This window comes from Piliocolobus tephrosceles, chromosome 14 (genome assembly GCF_002776525.5).
Source record: "Piliocolobus tephrosceles isolate RC106 chromosome 14, ASM277652v3, whole genome shotgun sequence".
Classification (NCBI taxonomy): Eukaryota; Metazoa; Chordata; class Mammalia; order Primates; family Cercopithecidae; genus Piliocolobus; species Piliocolobus tephrosceles.
In genome coordinates this window covers 19,712,298-19,733,839 of record NC_045447.1, presented here as the reverse complement: position 1 = coordinate 19,733,839, position 21,542 = coordinate 19,712,298, and the positions used below count along the sequence as shown (strand labels likewise).

Sequence of the window (21,542 nt, the reverse complement as noted above, 5' to 3'; positions counted from 1 at the left end):
GATCACTGGATCAGCTGATGTCTTCAAATTCTTCTCTTACCCACCTCCCTTTTTTTCTTGCTATATCCTGCCATACCATTGCCTCTGTTCTCCAAGCATGCCAAGTTCTCTCCTGTTCATATTTTGCCTTCGGCTCTCACTAACAGTTTGACCTTGAAGAAGCTAAGAGGCTTACCTTCTCTGATCCCCAGTTTTCTTATCAGAGCTTCTTTCATAAAGCTAGTGTAAAAATTAAATGAGATATTTTATATCTTGATTGTGGTGGGAGTTACATAACTGAATACGCTCGTCAAATTCATAGAAGAGTACACCTCAAAAGGGCATATTTGGTTGTATGTAAATTATATGTCAATAAACCTGAAAATAAAATCACATAAATAGCACATGTGGAGCTCTTAGTACAGGGTAGTTGTTTAAGTGACATCATTTTCTGACCTTGCCCTGTTTTCTATTGCTTTCTCTGGAAGGTCTTATGTGGTCTCAGGTAGCCTCTCTGCTGGCAACCAAAAGCACCTTGCACATACTTCAAATCCCAATGGGACACTTACAGTATCATATGTGTGCTCATGTTCATGTCTCTCCTACTCTATAAGCTTTTTGAATGCAAAACACAGCTCATTCATCTACCATTTCCCCATCATCTAGCACATTACTGAGTACCCAGAGTAAATGTTTGAATGAAGGTAAATTTAGACAGAATGTGTTTCAGAGAGGACTGTGGTTCTGTCTTCTATGTTTAGCATGACCCATCTCTACAGCCATCCCTCATTAACAAAACCTGTATCTTCTTTCACAATATTACAGCTTGAGACTTGAGGCTTTTTAAATTTCATCCCAGTAGTTACAGACAAGTGCTCAGAAAGATCTGAGTAAAAAAAATACATAGACACAAAAATATTCTTAAGAGAACAATGGTGCTAAAAGACTTGACCACTAACTTCAGCACATAATTTGTTATGCATCCATTGCTATAAGTTATGATTCTTGAGGACAATAACTTTATCTTTTTTTTTTTTTTTTTTTTTTTTTTTTGCAGTCTTTCCAAGGTAACAAGCCCAGTGCTAGATCATAGCAGGTATGTAAAAATAAAAGTACTCAATTGAGAATCGATTAAGAAAGTCCTTTCATTTACCACTTTATTGAGCCAGTTTTATACTGGATGATAGAGATACAAAAAGTGAAGATGACATGGTTTATGGCCTCATGGGGCTCTAGTTTCTATAAAAAACTAGCCCTTCATGGGGCTCTTTTTCTATAAATCTAGAAAAAAGATTTATAAATGTACAATGACAATAAAATATATGCACACATATGCACGAGTTTGCATAGGAACAAAGAAGAAGATGTCTCTAACTTTTATAAGAGTAGAGGAGTTTGGGAAAGTTATTTTGTACAGGATTGAACGTGAATAGTATATATGGTCCAGCATTTGCCAAGTTGTATACCACAGAATCACAAACCTGCAAATATGCCCAAACCCAAATACATTCAGAAAACTCTGTACTTAATTCACCTCTTTAGATTCATAATACACATTAGCACAGTCAAGGCACCGAGAAGTCCTGAAGTAAATAAATGTGGTTTATGTTATTTAATCCAGTGTTTTAATATCAGGGCGTTTTTGCTACATTACTGTGTGGTAACATATAACCTCAAAATCCCAGTGGCTCATAATCACAAAGGTTGATTTGTTGCTCATATTTTGTGTCAGCTGTGCTTTGGCTCTGCTCCAGATGTCTTCTTCATTTCAGATGTAGGCTGAAGGTGCAGGCTTTTTCAGGAATATGCCATTCTCATGATAAATGGAAAAGAGCAAAAGCCATGCCAGACAATGCCTCCTAAAGTGTCTTGCCCAAATGTGGCATGTACCGTGTCCTCTCACATTCCATTGTCCAAAGCAAATCACATGGCCAAGGCCAATGCCACTAAAATGGAAAGTCACAGAGCCTCCCACAGTGCAGTGATGCCAGTCACATGGAAATGCACTGTATGTATATAATCCTCTTAGAGGAAATGCACAATAATGTAATAATGAAATCTGCCACAAAATACATGTATTTTTTACACCAAATCTTTTTTTAATTTAATTACCATATGATTCAGCAATTTTACCTTAAGTATATATTCAAAAGAACTGTAAACAAGCATTCAAACAAAAACTTGTAAGTGAATGTTCATAGCAGCACTATTCATAGTAGTCAAAGGTGGAAACAACCTAAACATCCATCAACTGATGAATGAAAAACCAAAATGTAGTATATTTATACAATGAAGTATTAATTTTGCCATAAAACGGAATGAAGTACTGACGCATGCTACAACATAGACGAACCTTGAAAATGTAAAATGGAGGAAGCCAGACACAAAATGACACATATTGTATGATTCCATTGATTTGAAATACAGTTATCCCTTGGTATCTGCAGGGGATTGGTCCTAGAATTCCACCCTCCTATCACCCCCTGATACCAAAATCCATGAATGCTCAAGTCCCTTATATAAAATAGCATAGTATTTGCAGATACCCTCCACATATCCTTTTTTATACTTTAAATAATTCCTAGATTACTTGTGATATTTAATACAATGTAAATGCTATGTAACTGTTGTTACACTGTACTGACTTTTTGTACTTTTTATTGTATTATTATTATTATTAATTTTTAAATTTTCTCTATCTGGTTGGTTGAAGCCAGAGATCCAGAACCCAACAGACATGGAACTCAAGAGTACAGAGGGCAGACTGCACCCAGAATAGGCAAATCTATACTAATCTGCAGAAAGCAGATTAGTAGTTATCAGGGTCTGAAGGGAAGGGGAAATAGGGAATAACTAATTAGGGGGTAAAGAATTTGTTTTGGGGATTGTGAAAAAGTAGAAATAGTAAGAATATTTGCACAACATTGTGAATGTACTGTCACTAAATTTTAATCATTTTAAAGTGTTAAATTTTATGTTGTGCATATTCTGCAACAATAAACAAATATGATTCAAAACAAATAGATTTGACAGTTCAAATAACTTTAAATCAGTAAACATTTATTGAGCACCTACTATGAGCTAAACTCTATAAGAAAGAGAAGAAAATAATGAACAAATGATAAAGCATGTGGTTTCTCCTCTCAGCGATCTCAGTTACAATTTAGTGGCAGATGTGTACAATGGTACACATAAGACAAGACAGAATGTCTCTGGAATATAATAGAGGCATATTAAAAATGCTTTGTTGACAGTGCAAAAGGAGAGCTTAATTCTAAGGTAAGTTGTTAGGAAGAAGGTAAGAATTGACCGAATCATGTTAAAAAAAAAAAAAACATAAAACAGGCACCATATCTCCATGAAGTCAATAAACTAATTATCATGGGTAACTTATTTAGGTTTTGGCCATCCTGATGCCTCATTTCTGCACAATCAATGAGATCGACAAGGAATCTAATGGGACATGGTTGTTAAATAGACCAAATTGCCACATGGATCATTCATCTCTCACGATTTCCATGCTGTGTACTTGGCCACAAGTTTATTTGAAAGGTATAGCCCCACATGGCTACATACCAAGAAGTAACTCCCCAATACTCCTTCTCTCAGCATCAGTTTATACCCCATCAGTTTGTACCTGCTTAGAATTCTTTACTCCTTCTTGCCCAAGTATGAGTCTTTAAGTTCCCTCCAGATTCCAGGTTTCTGTAGGTCAAAAGCAATTCTTTTTATAAACTCTTGGATTGCTGCAAAGCCTAGTATCATCTATTCTAGGTTTTTTTTGTCTTTTCCGGTTATGGATCCATTTCAGAATATGAGAATAATTATGGAAATCGGTCACACCTACACAAGTTGGCAAGCAATTTCAGGAAAATCACAGATTGTCTAAAGTAAATAGCAGAACCTAGAAAGGTTATGGTGCTGGCACATGGAAAGGGCTGTACAAATTCTTGATCTAGTAAAAACCATGACTATTACATATATGCCCCAGGTTGGGAAGCAAAATGATGTAGAGTTTAAGAGTACCAGCACTGAGTGGATCTGGGTTCAAATTTCTGCTCTACAAGGTAGTTACTTAACTTTTGTGAGCTTCAATTTCAAAATCTGAAAAATGGGACTGTGTTGAGGTTTACATGAAATATTGATATAAAGAAATGAGCTCTATGCCTGGCACATGATAATTATTCACAAGTAATAGCCTTGATTATTAGTATTCATATTTTATGAACCCGCTTGGTTTTTAGGTCAGGTGCTTTCTATATGTTTTCCAAATAAATGAAGAATAATAGCTCTGAGATACAGGTGTTCTTATTCCCATTTTACAGATTTAAAGACCTAAGGAAGCTCAGAGGCCTAATAAACTAGTCGAAGATCTTTATCACCAGCAAATCTTCTCTGCCCATCCTCCTCATTCTATTCGATTTCTGATTGAGTCTTTGACTGATATCTTCAATCCCTTTCTTCTTGAGAAGAATGCTTCTCCTCTGATGAGCATAGAACAAGGTGCTCCTACGTTCATAAAGTAAAAGCAACATTTGGATGCAGCTAGCTGGGTGGAAATCAGTAATCTCATTTTTCATGAAGACACTAAAGGCACTGCTCTTTCACTGAAAGGACCTCATCAGCAGAGCCACAGGAAGCCAGAAACATAAATTCCCATTAGTGCCTCCAGGTCCCTGCTAACTGGACAAGAGGGGCTGTAGGCATGAGCCATCGCCTGTGACTCTAGACTAATTCCTAACGAGGATGATTCACCCCAAAGCTGCTGCTGAGACCAGGTACTGGCAACAATCACTTAGTGTATCACCCTGAGGTTACAAGTCCACATAAAGTGGTGGGCGTGTGGGAGAGGAGAGGGCTTTAGAAAAGGAGACCTATTCACTCTCTGTCTTCTCATCCTCCTCGAGCCTCAATTTCCTCATCTGTATAGTGGGGAGCATGATTCCTAACTCTTAGTTGGTGGGATGGATAAATGGGCTAATGGTTATAAGCTCAATGTCTCAGAAGGACAGCATCTCAAAAAAATGCTACTTTTAAACATTTCTCCTACACTTTCTTTTTCTACTACTTGTTGCAAGATGATTTTGAAAATACGAATCTTCACTCCATCTGTGATGTCTAGCTACTGAGAAATGGGATTATCAACACTACTCTTCATCAGACCGCTCCTCTTGCTCTGCCCTGTCCTCTCCCTCTACCCCCTTCTTCACTTCCGCTCCCCTTTCTCCCTCCACTCTTCTTCCTCTTCCTTTCTTTCTTTTCCCCTTCCTCCTAATCTTCCTTCTCTCGTTATCTTCCACTGTCACTCTAGCACCAATTATATTCAAAAACGCAATTCAGCAAATGCATGTATGTACATATATACACACATACACACATACACACACACACACACACACACACACATATAATGTAATTCCTATGCCCTTGGCACTACATTAAGTACTATGAAATGTAAAATTGGCAAGGAAAAATCTTTGCCTTTAAAGAGGCCTATACTCTAATCTAATAGAAAAGATAAAAACCTAAACATAAATGAATATGTTGCAAGGTGAGTAAAAAAAAAAAAAAAAAAATCATACTGTAAATGAGGGGTAATCAAAGAACTATAAAGGGGTGAGAGGAGGGAAATTTTTATCCAGTCATGTGTATGTGCATGTGTGCATGCAAGATACCATTTTAAATGGTTCCTGCAGACTAAGTAGAATGCCAGTGAGTTGAGATGGGAATGCAAGGCATCTCTGGGAGAGGATACGGCTGAGCAAAGACAAATGGGAAAGAAGAGGGTGAGCTGGAGGAAAGATAATCTGCATGATTGGGCATGTTGGTTATTATCATTGTCTCTTATAGGAAACTCCCACCTCCATTGTTCCAATGGGCTTTAGAAATGAAGCTAGAAAGGGAATTTGGGACCTCACGAACATGGGGAAACCATGGAGTGATTTCAGGCAAACGTCAGTCCTAATAGGCTATGACTTAGGAAGATTAATACAAAGGGGTGAACTGATGTATGTTGAATAAAATCCATTGAGAAAAATATTAATTACTTGATTGATTCATACACAAACTGATCAAATTGAGATTATCTTTAAAGTTGCCAAGTATGCTTTTTATGTATATGTATTTGGTTTAATCCCCTAGACTGTGATTCTACACTATGACTAACACAGAGGTTGTTCTTAATATTTGGCACACTATAAATACTTGCTGTGGTTTTTGTGGATGGATTTGCTGAGTTCCTAACTATGTAAGGAACACTGCATTTATTCATTCAGCATATATTTAATGAGCACTTGATACTGGCCAAGCACATATGCCATGGAGGATGCAAATATAAATAAAGCAAACATTGTGCAAGTAACACATTGATAGAGGTGGTAAAAATAATACCTAACATTGTTTAATGCTTAATCTAAGCCAGATATAATGTATATTCTTACATGCATAATACAACAATCATAGGAAGTAAGTGAGTAATAGAGGCTCAGAGGCTGCAGTAACTTATCTGAGACCTCTCAGCCAGCAAATGGTAGAACTAGTACTGGAACTAAGGTCTGTTTGACTCCACGGCCTTTTCTGGATACAATGTAGCCACTATGCTACATTGTATCTCCTTATATAAGAAAGAGAGTGACAACGGTCATAATGTAGAAGGTCAGAGAAGCAAAAGAATCCAGGAGGCTTCTCAGAAGAGGTGGCTATTGGAGAATTCAATGGTAGGACCCTGCCTGGAAGATGTAACATCCAAAGCAACAGCAAAAGCACATGCCCTTTTGAAGAATGCTGTGCATGCAATGCAGCACAGAGAATAGCATACAGTAGGCCCTCAGGAAATGGTCATTAGGTTGAACTGAATCCAGTATCATGTGGGATAAGTAGTCTAAGGGTTCAAAGAAAAAAACAGAGTTCACTATGGGCTAGGTGATTCATTCATGTATTCATTCATACATTCATACAGCAAATATCTTTTGAGCAGTGTCTATATATCAGTCTCTATGTATTGTGCCAGAGAGAGAGATGGTTCTTACCAAACAAGAATCTAGGCCAATTGGAGAGTCAGGTTAATAACAGGATGATGATATTATTGTGTGGCAACTCCTAGAGAAGAAGTTGTGCAGACCATCTAATGATCTGGAGAGGGGAATTTAGAGAAGCTTACCTGAGAGAGATGAAAAGTTCAGGAATTGGAGAAAGGCTGTGTAAAAGTGCAGGGCAATAAAAAAATTAAAAAAATAGTTTTCAAAAGATGCTTGTAGTGAAATGTAAGAAATGGCATGGGCTTGGAGCATGGATATGGTATATGCTGAGTGATAGCGTAAGGCAAAGCCAAGAATATTGGCAAGGCTTGCATTTGAACAGCCTGGTGTTAACTTAAGAAATCTAAACTGTATACCAAAACTTTCATGGAGGCTGTGAAGGGCTGTAAGGAGGGAAGCGAGAATCTGATTTGGCTTTAAGAAGATCACACTGGCTGCTGTGAGGCAACGGATCAACAGGAGTAAGATCTGAACAAGGTTGCTTTGACCCTCATTGTACTGATCTGGGGAAGGGAGAAATGATGAAATGAGGACCTGAATCAAGGCAGAGGGTAGAGAAGGAATGATTCTGATGAAGGGACATTTGTGCTTGGCATTGAGAGATGGGCCACATTCAATAAAAGAGAGTGAGGATGTCATTTTAGGCATGAGGAGAGTCCGGGTGCATGAGCGATAGGAAAGAGAGCCTAGTCTAGAAGGAGCTGAGGTTTCAAGCAAAGACACAGAAAAAGAAAAGGTCAAAGAGGAGGAAGAAGATGGGAAGAAGAAGGAAAAAAGAGGAGGATGAAGAGAAGGAAGAGAAACGATTTAAGACCAAGAAACCAGATAGACCATCTGAATGTGAAGATTTGGAGAAGGCTCTCAGAACACAAGTCTCAGGTGGCCCTGTTGGAGGTTCAGGCAGAGGGTAGATGATACCTCAAGTTAGTGGTCTTTGACCCCATCTCCCTTCCCTGGCCTAGTCTTCCATCTCCTAATGATCTCTATCCTCCTTGCATTCATCTTTACCTTTTGGAAATTGGGAATAAGCTAATGACCTCACTCAATTTTTCAGGGGAAATACCTTATGATATTGATTCTACAAATCTAAGATGATATTTACTGTAAAACACACCACTGTTTTATGTACACTAAGAAAATAATACCCTGCCAAATTAAACTAAGACACATCATTAATAATAAAAAGCATTCTAATTTCAGAGGTGTTAATATCTGAAAAATTATACAATTTAAAAACTATGACAGGTAATCAAGAAATAAAGATCAAGAAAATGCCCCCATTACCAAGTCTACAAATTGCACTGGCCTCTGATTTCAGGTTCTCCTTTTCCTCTCTGCTAAGAATATGTGCTCCTATCTAAGGCAAATAATTCCAGTTATGCACAAGACCCTATTTACTCTTGCCTGCTCCACTTTGATTGTAAAACCATTCCTCCCTTGCTTGCAGTATCATTTTTTCCCTCTCTACAGAATAATTCTCAACATTGGACAAAAGTTTTGTTGTTTCTATGTTAAAAAGAAAAGAAAAAATAACCCTTTACTCCTGATCGCCGCAAGCTGTTGTGTCATTTACTGTAACACTACTCTGTAGAGTTTGCTGTCGAATTTCATTTGAATCTGCTCCAGAATTTCATCCCCAGAATTCCATTGAAAACATCCTTTGTCATCAGTGACCCATGTGTTGCTAAATATCATACTCAGTTCTCAGTCCTCACTTTAATTATACTATCAACAGTATTTGACGCAGTTGCTGCTATCTCTGTTTTGAAAAACATTCTTTATATAACATCCAAGATTCTATACTCTCTTGTCTCTCTTCCTACTTTTCTGGCCACTCCCCAGCTTCATTTTCTTGTTTCTCATCATCATTCCAGCATCGCAACCTTTTAATATTAATTTCTCCATGACTCAATAGCTGAATTTTTTTCTCCATCTACACTCTCTCCCAAAGTAATCTTGTTCAATCTCAGATAATTAAATAGTATTTATATCCTAATTTATATTTTCAGTTTTCTCCTCTTACCTTTCAAATGTCTTCCACTCAACATCTACATTTGGATATCGAATAGACTTGTCAAACTTAGGCTCAAACTCAACTAGGTTTGAACCCAATTTCACATGTCCCATCAAAATTGGTCCTTACCAGTCTCATCATAGCAATGTGACCATTCTACCATTGCAGTTGCCCAGGCAAAACTTTGGGGTCATCCTTGACTTCTCTCTCTCACAAATACTTTTGAGTTCATTACCAAATCATGTCAGGACAACCTTAAATATTCATCCATAAATCCAATCACCTCTCACCACCTTCATTGCAACTATCACGATCTAAGCTACTATGTTCTCTCACCTAGATAAACATGACAGCCTCCTAACAACTGATATCCTATCATTGTTCTTGCCCTCTACTGTCTTTCTTATTCCATAGCTGCAGTTATCTATTTAAAATGTAAGTCAGGTCAAGTTACTTCTCTGCCTAAATTTTCAATTGCTTCTCATTGCATCCAGAGTAAAATCTGATCTAAAGTTTTTGCCATGGTCTACAAGTTTCTATATGACCTGCTCCCTCATTATTTCTCTGATTATAAAGAAGTTTAAAAATTTGTTTATTGTCTGCTTTTGCCACACCCACACATCAATTATAAGCTCAAAAATGATTCATTTATCTTATTCACTGCTGTATATCTGGCTTTAAAACCATACCTGACCATATAGTTGGTGCTCCATAAATATTACTGAATAAATAAATGAGTAAATGTATGAAAGAATAAATTTCTGTATCATCCATAGATTTCAGCAAAATATTCTCTCTGCATCCCTTTCCACATCAGTGAGCTACCGAGGCACAGCTTTGCTCCCTGTATACTTCACCATATGGATACTACATTAAATTACATGACAATGTTGGTAAAACATTCAATGGGCTTCTTGGAAAGAGAAGTATGAAAATAAGAAGTTATCATTATTCCATTAGTGTTATTGCCACTATTTGAGCTGTTACTGCTATGACTACTAATAGCCTCTGATCATTCTCATGATGCTTTCTTTCTCATTTCTAATCTCCTCCAATCCTGTTCTTTCTTTTTTTTTCTATTTTGCTTTACCTTTGCCTTGTTTAATAAACATTTCATGAAACATCACAAGGTGAAAGTCATTAGAGTGCCATTGATATTGTTCTCAATCCACCGAAGTAGCCTTCTGCAGAATCTGCCCTCCCAGCCTCATTCAAAGGAATGCGATGAGGAATAGAGAAACATAGAGGAAACACATTTGAAGAAGCTCGAAGTTAGGCTGAGTTAAAACTCTAGCTCAGCCACTTATTAGATAACCTCTCTAGGCCCCGGTTTCTTCACCTGCAAAAATGGGAATGTTATTTACACTTTCTTCATGGGAATCATGTTGAAGATTAAAAATATAATCAGTACAATTATAAAATAAAAACAAGTTAAAATAAAAATATACATAAATAAGCAAAAATAAATCTAATAAAAATAAATTAGCATAATCTCTGGCATATGAGGAAGCACTAAAAATAAATATGTATTGTCATTCCTGGTTCCTCTAACCTCAGTTCATGCAGCCTGTCCTCCAGCTGGGCTGAACCACCTCCCACTTTCCCATGCCTCTCTGCTTTATTCATGTTCTCTCTTTGCAGAGGATGTCAACATGGGACACGTTATTAAATAAAACCTAAATAGATACGTATTGTATACACAGAAATGTATACATAAAAATAAAGCATGTGCAGCTTTTTGAACTTTCACAAAGCAAACACATCCATGTACTGCCAACCAGATTAAAAAAACAGAACATTAGCAATATCCCCAGAAATGTCTCTCACTCCTTCAGCCACTACCCCATTCCTCTCCCTAAAGGTTAACACTCTCTGGACTTCTAAAACTGTATATTTGTTTTTCCCTTTTTTTTCACTCATCTAGGAATAGAATCCCACAGCCTGTACTCATTTACGTCTGACTTGGTTTACTCAATGCTGTGTTTGTAAGATTCTTCCACATTGTTGCATGAAACAGCGGTTTATTCTTTCTTATTTCTGTATGGAAGTTCATTGTATGAATGTATGACAATTTATTTATCCATTTTCTTGTTGATGGACATTTGGGTTGTTTCCAGCTGCAGTTATTTGAAATAGAGTGGCTGTGGACATTTATGTCTTCTGGTGAGCATGTTTTCATAGGAGTTGGAATTGATGGGTCATAGGCCAAGGACACATGCAGTCTTTTGTAGATACTGCCAAGAGTTTTCTGCAGTGGTTGTACGAATTTGTGTTCCTATAAGCAATGTGCTTAAGTTCCCATAGCTTCACATTGTCTCTCCTTGTTATTGTCAGTCTTTTTGATTTGAGTCACGCTCATTGCTGTGTTATGATATTAAATTGTGACTTTAATTTACACTTTCTTTCTTCACTAGGTGAGTTGAACACCTAAGTGTTTATTTGGCATTTTGACACTCTTGTTTGTGAAGTGCTTGTTCATGTCTTTCATTCATTTTCTTTTCTTACAAGACTATTTCCCTTTTTCTTTTTGACTTCAGGAGTTTTAAAAATATGTATATTCTGTATTCTATAAGTGTTCTTTGTCAGGTACATGTATTACAAATATTTTCTTCCACTCTATGGCTTGTATTCTTATAATATTAATAGTATTTTGCTGAACATAATTTGTAGTTTTAATGTATCCAATTTATCAGCCTTTTTTTTGCATCCTACTGAATAAACATGAGCTCACTCAGAAATCATGAGATAATCTGTTTCATATTTTAGAGCACTTTTGTTTTGCCTTTCACTAGGAGCATATGATGCTTTCTCAGATATTTTTTTGTCCTATGACTCCTCTACCTGAACAGACACAATGAATCACTCCCTTTTCTGAATCACCATAATGCCATGTCTTATTTTATTATGACTATTAGGTTATGTATTATCTTGAATCATAGATACTTGACCATCTATCCTTTCTATCTCATCCTCACAAGCCATTCACCCAATTATCTAAATTCTTTATGGTCCTTTCACTAAATCCTCATCATAATACCTCCTAAGTAACTCTGGGATTGCTCCATTTCCTTCCATCTCAACTGGTACCCCCATGGTCTAAATCTGTGGCATTTCCTCTTGAGTTCTGTAGTAGCCCCCTAACTGTCACCACCCTCTAATCTAACCCCTCTAATTAACTGCCCACACAAGAGTCAGAATGATCTTCTAAAATATCAATCTCTTCATGCTACTTCTTTTTTAAAAAACCATTCCATAGTATCCATTGCTCTCAAATTAACTTTCAACTCATTAATGTGTTGCAGAAGCCTTCTAGGACTTGAAAGATTATCTTGTCTTTCTCACCATTGATGTTTCTGCTTTAATCTCACAAGAGTTTCTTATTTCTTTGAATATCCCTTCATGAAGATCCTCTGTCTGCCTCTCTATCCATGCCTCTGTCCCCCTATTCATCCTTCAGGTCTTATCCTACTTATCTTTTTGGCAGAAAACTTTCCTGGCTCCCTGGTACGTTAAGTCCCCATGCTATCCAGTGCCATATAAACCTTATACATTTTCTCCATTAAAATTTATTACATCTACTCTTGTTTGCTTGAAGCTCATCTTCTCTAATAGAATGTATATTTCCTTGGGGCAGAAACAATGTCGGTCTTGTTCACGACTTTATTTTTTTTGTCTGTCTCATTACCAACATGAGTTCTTTAAAAAATACATTTGTTGACTTGAACTGATTTATGATTATATGCCCGGGGTCTAGTATTGGTTTTGGCATGTAGTTAGTCTCAATAAAGGTTTTATAATTCATCATTTTCATAAAATCCTAGAATCAGTGTTGGGAAGAACTTAAAACCACCTGCTTCAATCACCCAACCTAACTGATGCTTAAATAATCTCTATAACATTTGTACCAAATATAATCTACTTATAAGTATCTGATAACAGGGAGTCACTGCATCCTTCAGCAGATCATTCCAGGTTTGGCCATAAATGTGTACTAGAAAGATCCATTTTACACTGAGTTAAAAGCTGGGATCCTTGTAAGTTCCCCCTTCCTATTAGATTGGGATTGTTCCATTTTATTAATATTAATAGGACTGATTATCTTTTCTGCAAGACAGCCTCTTAGATATCTGCAGTAAGTCATTTTTGCTTCAATTTAACCTTCTTTTACTATTTATTATAGTGAAACACTTTCTCAGGAAAAACTGCAGTTTCTCAACATCCCTCTTGGAGTGTGATGCTCAAACATGGATCCAATCGTCCAGGTGTACTCTAACCAATCTAGGGTAGGACGGCAGGCCTGCCACCACCCTTTCAATTCATAGCATCCTTCTAATAATGTTATCATGGCAGACCTAGACTTTGGAGAACATAAGTATTACAGAATAGTTGTTTTATTTTAAAAAATTCAAAATTAGGTATGAAGCAAGTATGTATTTAGAATGAGAAAAGGTGGGCAGTTGGAGGGTACAGAATCCTTGAACCTTAAGCTTCACTGGCTGCAGGTAAATCAACCTCTAAATGTCCCTAAGATCTCATTGATTTCCTTGGTAGGAATATGTCATTAATTCCTTCTTTTTTTTTTTTTTTTTTTGTTTCAATTATAACTCACAATCTTTCCACCCTCAGTATGCACAGCAGGGTGATCAAACACAGACTGGAGCTTCACTGCCTGGATTCAAATCCCGGCTCGCACTTCACGTGGGCTCTATAGGTACTGAATGAACTAACACACTGAAAATCCTGGCACACATAAGGAAGATCTGTTTTTCCTTATCTACTTTCTTAACAGGCATTAGCAAATCTTTCTGTCTACTCTTTTTTCTACTAAACAGGGTAGGGTTATGCTCCATGTATTTAAGTTTCTAGTGTGTTGTGTTTTGTTATTTAATAGTAAACCACTTTCTTGGCCTGAATTTCCCTGAAGAATTTTCATTCACTGCCCTCAAGTGACACTACCAAGCCCTCCATGCATGTTAGAAAACAGAAGATGTTTTCTAACCACTTTCCGTAACAGGAGCATGAATCAAAGAGTTGCCAAGGAACCAGAATATAAAAGTCACATTAGGCTCTACTTAGCTTTACCTGCCAATCTCAACCCAACTTCCTCCCACTGACAGTCAGAATCACCTTTATCATATACCTTTCCAAAAGGTCACATTTTTAGTCTGCTCAAAGTTAAAGCATGTCATTTTTTTTTTTTCTGATTATAAAGTTAATATGTGATCATTGTAGAGAAGTTAGAAAAGAAACTAGATGCCTAAAATACATCATCAGCAACTTAGAGATCCAGAGGTAAGCTATTCTAATACCTGGGCATATTTCCTTGCTACATTATTATTACTTTGAGGTGGAGTCTTGCTCTGCTGCCCAGGCTGGAGTGCAGTGGCATGATCTTGGCTCACTGCAAGCTCCACCTCCCGAATTCATGCCATTCTCCTGTCTGTCTCCCAAGTAGCTGGGACTACAGGCGCCTGTCACCACGCCCGGCTAATTTTTTGTATTTTTAGTAGAGATGGGGTTTCACCGTGTTAGCCAGGATGGTCTCAATCTCCTGACCTCGTGATCTGCCCACCTGAGCCTCCCAAAGTGCTGGGATTACAGGTGTGAGCCACCGCGCCCAGCCATTATTATTATTATTGAGACAGAGTCTTGCTCTGTCACCTGGGCTGGACTGGCAACAGTGGGATCTCATTCACTGCAGTCTCTGCCTCCCAGGTTCAAACGATTCTCCTGCCTCAGCCTCCTGAGTAGCTGGGACTACACACCACCACACCCAGTTAATTTTTGTATTTTGTAATTTTGTATTATTAAATATTTAGTAAATTTTGTAGAGACTGGGGTTCACCATATTGGCCAGGCTGGTCTTAAATTCCTGACCTCGTGATCCACCCACCTTGGCCTCCTAAAGTGCTCGGATTACAAGTGTAAGCCACTGCACCCAGCCTATTTTTATTTACCTCTTTAAATTATTAAGATCATGCCGTCCATTCCATCATAAACCTTTTATTTATTAACATTATATCAAGTTATTTTACATATTATTGGAAATTCTTTATAAACATCAGTACCAGTTTAATATTATGTTGTATTAATGCAATATAATTCACTTAGTCTTCTCAAGTGAAAAATTGCTTTAAATACATTATGCTTTTTAAAAACAGCACTATGTGTACTTAAAGCCTTGTCCAACTCTTCCCGGCAATCTCCTCTCCTTTTTTGATGTGAATTAATAAGGATGAAATTACTATTTTAAAGGATATATTTTCTTTAAAATAACGTATATGGAGCCCCAAACATAAACTTGACATATACAGACACCAAAGAAATACAGATATTTATAAATACAAACAAGTTAATTAAAGCTCACATTTCCTTACTTTCTATCTGAAAACTAATTGATAATCATGAATTTAATGTTCTGCATATGATAAAATTCTAAATATACATGTATACACCTATCATAACTGTCTAATTTCCATATCTGCAGTTTTCATTAGATTTTTCCATGCTTCCTCTTCTTTGTTCTCCCTTCACACCATCCCTCCCGATCCCCTCTCCCGCATATCACATCCATGCTGCTTCCCCCAACACTGAACCCACTTTTTCCACTGGCTTCCTACCTTGAAGGTGCAGTTTGCTCTCCGTGCTTTGCAGAAGGACGGAACTCACAGAGTCCAGATTGTCATAGCTGTTACAGCCCAGAGGCCCAGTGCGTGTCTCTGTGACCTGCAGTAGATATCAAATGAGACAGGTGTGAGACAGGAGTCTTTGTCTAGGACATACCCTGAAGAGTCATGCCCCAGCAGAGCCAAGTCAGCAGAAAAGCCCTCCTGGTTTGAGTCCATGGTTACTTTCTGAGCTCCGTGCTTGTGTCTGGAACCAACCACAGCTGTCACTGAGTAGACAGGCTAGCAGGGTGGTCAAGCATACAGAGTGCATGCCTGTTCCTACCACTGGTTCTCACTTCACACGGTGGCTGCAAGTATGACATGAACTTAAAAGTTGACACACTATATTTCAAAAGCATTGACTTTGGAATCAGAAAAATTAGTGTTAAATCCTGGCTAGGCCATTTACTTACCCTGGGACCTAGGGGAACCAATTAACCTCTCTAAGTATCTGCAAACCAAAGCTAGTAAAACTCTTCAAGAGAGGTTGTGAGACCAGGTATGATGGGTCTAAATGCCTGGCACATGGCATGTGTTCCATAATGGGTACCTTATTACCAAACGGCTCCGTAAGTTGTAATGAGTACATACATATTATTATTAGGCAAGAATAAGAAAATGATGCCCATTTTCCTAAAGAAGGTTTAACAGAAGCATTGTGCGGCCACAGGAGAAAATGACCCAATCCTGTGGATGTGCATTTCCAAAACATTGTCTTAGAAAGACTTGAGGTAGTGGATAAGAGAGCAACAGCTATTCAAAAAGATAACCTTGAAATAAGAATGGCTTAGTATGAAAAGAAGCCTCTTCATTTATTTAGTCTCTGCTTCCCATTATTTAGGGTTGTTTTGAAGTTTGCATCCAGCTATAAAAACACAGCATCCGTTGTAGGGAATAATGACTTGGGAGGCAGCCACACGTACCTTCTCTGCCCTTTTCCAGCTGTGAAACCTTGGATCAGTAACTTTCTCTTTCTAAGCCTCAACTTCCCCATCTATAAAATGTTAGTAATGCTATTAGTCATCAAAATAGGGTAAAGAGATTATATTTTTGAAGTGTTTCACACTTAGGGTACAGTAATATTTAGTAAATGGGGAATAATTAGGTTTTGTATTTTTTGTTTTGTTTTATAAATAATTTATTTTTGTATACAAAATAATAACATATTTATTATTGAGAGAGAGTTAAACTTACCATTTTATTTTCCTAAAGATACCTATGGTGGGGAGAACGGTGAATGGGCAAAACTTCTCCATCTGGGTTAGTGGCTGGTCTTAAACAAACCCAGGCCAGCTGTGGTAGCTCACGACTGTAATCCCAGCACTTTAGGAAGCCAAGGTGGGCAGATCACAAGGTCAAGAGATCGAGACCATCCTGAACAACATGGTGAAACCCAGTCTCCACTAAAAATACAAAAATTAGCTGGGCATGGTGGCGTGCACTTGTAGTCCCAGCTACTCGGAAGGCTGAAACAGGAGAATCGCTTGAATCCAGGAGGTGGAGGTTGCAATGAGCCAAGATCGCACAATTGCATTCCAGCCTGGGTGACAGAGCAAGTTTCCATCTCAAAAAGACAATAACAACCAAAAAAAAAAAAAAAAAAAAAAAACAGACCCAATAGTGAGACAAGTTTTAGACAGCTTGGTCTTGAGGTAGTGGCAAGAAATGGTATGAAAAATCCAAGGGCCGAGTTAAGTGCAGAAGACAGTGCCTACCATTAGAAGTGGTTTCTTGAGTGGCCTCTGTGCAATTTCTCTGAGAAATTCCTCCTACAGAGGCAGGCTGCACTTCCAGGACACACAAAAGAGGATTGTCTTCTGACAGAGCTTCAATATCTCAATTCTGCGTCCCATCCAGAGGGGAGAGAACCATTTGGTGATAATGAAAACCAGGCCTCTGTGGCACTCTAACTCTGATGGCTTCATAAAGATCCATCTCTCTGCGCCGAGTTACCTAACAACATAATCCTCCAAATATAGGCGATTCTTTTCGGATAAACTGGCCCTTTGTTTGTTGGTCTGATTTATTTCTCTCCTTACTACCTCCCTCCTCAGTAACTCTCTCCCTCCCACACTTTTCTCTCTCCTTAGTCAATTTCTGACTCACTTGCCAGCCTTGGCAGGGTAAGACCCCTTGGCCTTACCCTCACCCTTTTTCCCTACAGATACCTTGGAAAGTCTTAATAAAAGGCTAGGTCTGCATTTTCTTTAGAAGAAATTAAAGACTGAGATGTAAAATGCAGGCATAATCTGGTTAAAGAACATTTGAGATGGAAACATCTGCACTAAAACCCTCAGAAGAACAAACACTTTACATGGAGGATGTCCTCCCACATTCTCTTTATAGAGGCTGTCTGAATTTGTTGTGTTTAAAATGGAATCTTGTTTAAGTTCCTGTGCTCTAAGGCACTGAGTTGAAAGTCCAGGGCTGCTTTTCTCAATGTGACCATTTAATTTTTAATGAGCTAAAATGGAATAAACTTAAACAATGAGCTCCTTGGTAGCCACATTTTAGGTGTTCAATAACCCCATGTGACTAGTGGATACTCTCTCGGCTAGCACAGATACAAGGCCTTTCCACCATCTTAGAAGGTACTAGTGGACAGCGCTGGTGTAGCCGAGCATAGATCAGCAAACCACAGAGTGCCTGTTTTGGTAAATGAAGTCATACTGGAACACAGCCATGCCCATTTGTTTACATGTCATCTATGGCTGCTTTTACACTACAACAGCAGAGTTGAGTAATAGCACCACAGGTCATACAGCCCGCCATGCTTCAAATAATTGTTTGGTCTTGTATAGAAAACTTTTGTTGACCCCTGGTCTTGAGAGCAGAGTTCTAGTTCCTGTTAAGTTATTATCTAACTGTGTAACCCTCAAAAAAAGGCTTTAAACCTTTAGCCTTAGTTTTCCCATCTGTAAAATGGTGACTGGGAAGTAAAGAATAAAAAACATAGATGTTTAAAATATTGCTGAGCTAGGCATCAGTAATCTAATCATTGCTCTCTCTGAGACCTCAGGAAAATCATTTATCTCTTCATAGTCTCTGTTTCTTCTCTAGAAAGGGGATCTGATAATCTCCACACAGAAGACTGAATGAGAGAACTGTTGATAATTATGCCATGACTATAGCCAGGATACTTTAGTAAATCAGTACATATGGCCACTGGAATGACAATGCACATTGATATTAATTACAGGGTATGTGACAATATCAATCAGAGCAGCTGGCAGAGGGCATCACGAACTACATGGTTATGAACCCAGAAATTATATCTGTCCATCCACTCTCAGAATGCCTGCATTGCGGTGCTGTTATATTGAGAACCTGCCACCCAAATCCACCCCCAAGCTGTACCTTGATTGCTCCAGTTGATATTTGGATCTCATGAAGCCTCCTCATGGTGCCATCACGGTCAACAAAGTAGGATGATGCGAGCTGGTGCAGAGCTTCAACACTTTGAGTGGCATTCCCTGACTTCCTGTCGAGGCGACTTTTGTCCATGTACATGGTCAAAGCCTCCTCCCCTGGATGGGAAAGAAAAGTAGATAAGAAAGTTTGTCGAGCTTTCATCTGTGAGGACAGGTATGGGACCTGGATGCTGAAAACAGCCTTAAATCTCCAACCAATTTGGCCCATACTTCCTTCTGCCTCTAAAAATCAAGGGCATAATGAAAATAAATTGTCTAGAGGTGGCTGTAAACACCAGGCTTCATTAGGACAAGGATCATTAAAAAACCCCCATCAACAAAGTCCAGCCCCTAATAATCGACTGCATGCTTCTCATCAGCATCATCTTATAACAAAACCCCCTTCCCCTCTTCCAAGAAAGTTCAGTCTCTTCTATACAATGGCAAATGTGGCATAGATATTCTCTTATTATTTTCTCCTCCTCCTTTGTCTCCTCATTATCATGCAGTTCCTCCTTTTCCTCTACTCTCCCATCTCCCTTTCCTTCATTTCTTTCTCCTTTCCTTTTAATCCTTCCCCTCCCCCGATCTTTTCTTAATAGATAAATGAATGGTAGATAGCTAGAAAGATAGGTATTTGGATGGAAGCAAATGGATGAATGATAGACATGTTTAAATTAATGTAGATGCAAATACAAAAATTTATACATTTTCTTCTATGAAGTTTTTCTTATACATGCACACACAGATCAGTAACACTGCTAAACTATGATGAGTTTTAATTTGGATAAAGAACTGTTTCTCCAGAACTCCTGAAAGGAAGCCCCAGGGAGCTGCCTCTACTCTCTATCAACTTTGTGAACAAGGGCATGTTTCTTTTTTCATTTTTCTTTTTTTTTTCTCATTCTAAGATGCTTGATTTGGTAAACAGTTGAAAACCTGAAGCTACATTATCACAAACTAGTGCAAACTTTTCTTTTTTAAAAGTTCTGGAGTACATGTGCAGGATGTGCAGTTTTGTTACATAGGTAAACAAACATGTGCCATGGTGGTTTGCTGCATCATCTAAGTATTAAGCCCAGCATGCATCAGCTATTTTTCCTAATGCTCCCCCACCCTACCCCTCTAACAGGACCCAGTGTGTGTTGTTGCCCTCCCTGTGTCCATGTGTTCTCATTGTTCAGCTCTAAGTGAGAACATGTGGTGTCTGGTTTTCTGTTCCTGCCTCAGTTTGCTGAGGATAATGGCTTCCAGCTCCATACATGTCCCTGCAAAGGATATGATCTCATTCTTTTTTAGGGCTGCATAGTATTCTGTCTGTGGTGTATATGTACCACATTTTCTTTATGCAGTCTATAATTGATGGGCATTTGAGTTGATTCTATGTCTTTGCTATGGTGAATAGTGTTGCAATGAACATGCATGTGCATCTGTCTTTGTAACAGAATGATTTATATTCCTTTTGATATACATTCAGTAATGGGATTGCTGGGACAAATGGTATTTCTGGTTCTAGATCTTTGAGGAATCACCACACTCTCTTCTACAATGGTTGAACTAATTTACATTCCCACCAACGGTGTAAAAATGTTTGTTCAATTGATTTGTCTTTTTTTTTCTCAATTGATTTCTTCTTTTCGTCTTTTTCAGTGTAGCTGCAAGAAAATTTAAAAGGAGCATATGTGACTCACACTTGGGGCGACATCATATATCTATTGGCTAGTGCTGGTCGAGGGATACAGAGTCATAGGAGATAATTTCAATATACCAGGTGAATGCCCAAGGTAGAGGAGTGCACAGAATGCAATGTAGACCAGAGAAAGGGTAGGCACCTGCATCTTGTAGATAATGTGGACCCACAAGGCCTGGATGATCTGGGCACTGCAGCTATAACTTTTGCTACTCTCTGGGTTTGCTCTATCCTGCACAAATGTGCCCCCATTTTCCCTCATTGTTAGGACTTCTACTTTTCTGTTTTTCTCCTGGCTGACTTATACTCATCCCTTAGGTATCACCAAAGACATCACTTCTGGGATGCCTTCCCTCAGTCCTTCCCTCCCTACCTGAACTAGATTAATAACTCTCAGGTTTCATTGGCCAAGGCTTGAGTTGAGTTCATAGTAAAGCACTTGTGTTTGCAGTTTCCCCAGAAGCTTTACTATCATGTAGTAATACATGATTGTCTATCCTTTGGCCCCCACAGTAACCTGAATAGATTTGGCTTAAAACCGATGCTATATTCAATTAGACTTTGAGTTCCAGGGGCCATGGGAAGTGGAGCAGGGGAACAAGGACGCCACCCAATTCATCTTTCTAATGTTCCAATGCTTATTCTAGGGTCTGATGAAGAATAGATGTTCAGTTATCAGTTGATGGATAAGTAGATAGATAGATAGATAGATAGATAGATAGATAGATAGATAGATAGATAGAT

At 38.3% G+C, this 21,542-nt stretch overlaps 1 protein-coding gene across 1 annotated transcript in view; it reads right to left on the bottom strand.

Annotated features, from left to right (window-relative positions):
• Positions 1-21,542, bottom strand: part of BRINP1 (BMP/retinoic acid inducible neural specific 1) — a 200,264-nt gene that overhangs the window by 50,562 nt on the left and 128,160 nt on the right. The window contains exons 4-5 of the mRNA XM_023223755.2: positions 19,056-19,225; positions 15,651-15,756 (exon numbers count right to left, since the gene is read on the bottom strand). Coding sequence (XP_023079523.1) covers positions 15,651-15,756; positions 19,056-19,225 — 276 coding nt within the window. The remainder of the gene's footprint in view (positions 1-15,650; positions 15,757-19,055; positions 19,226-21,542) is intronic.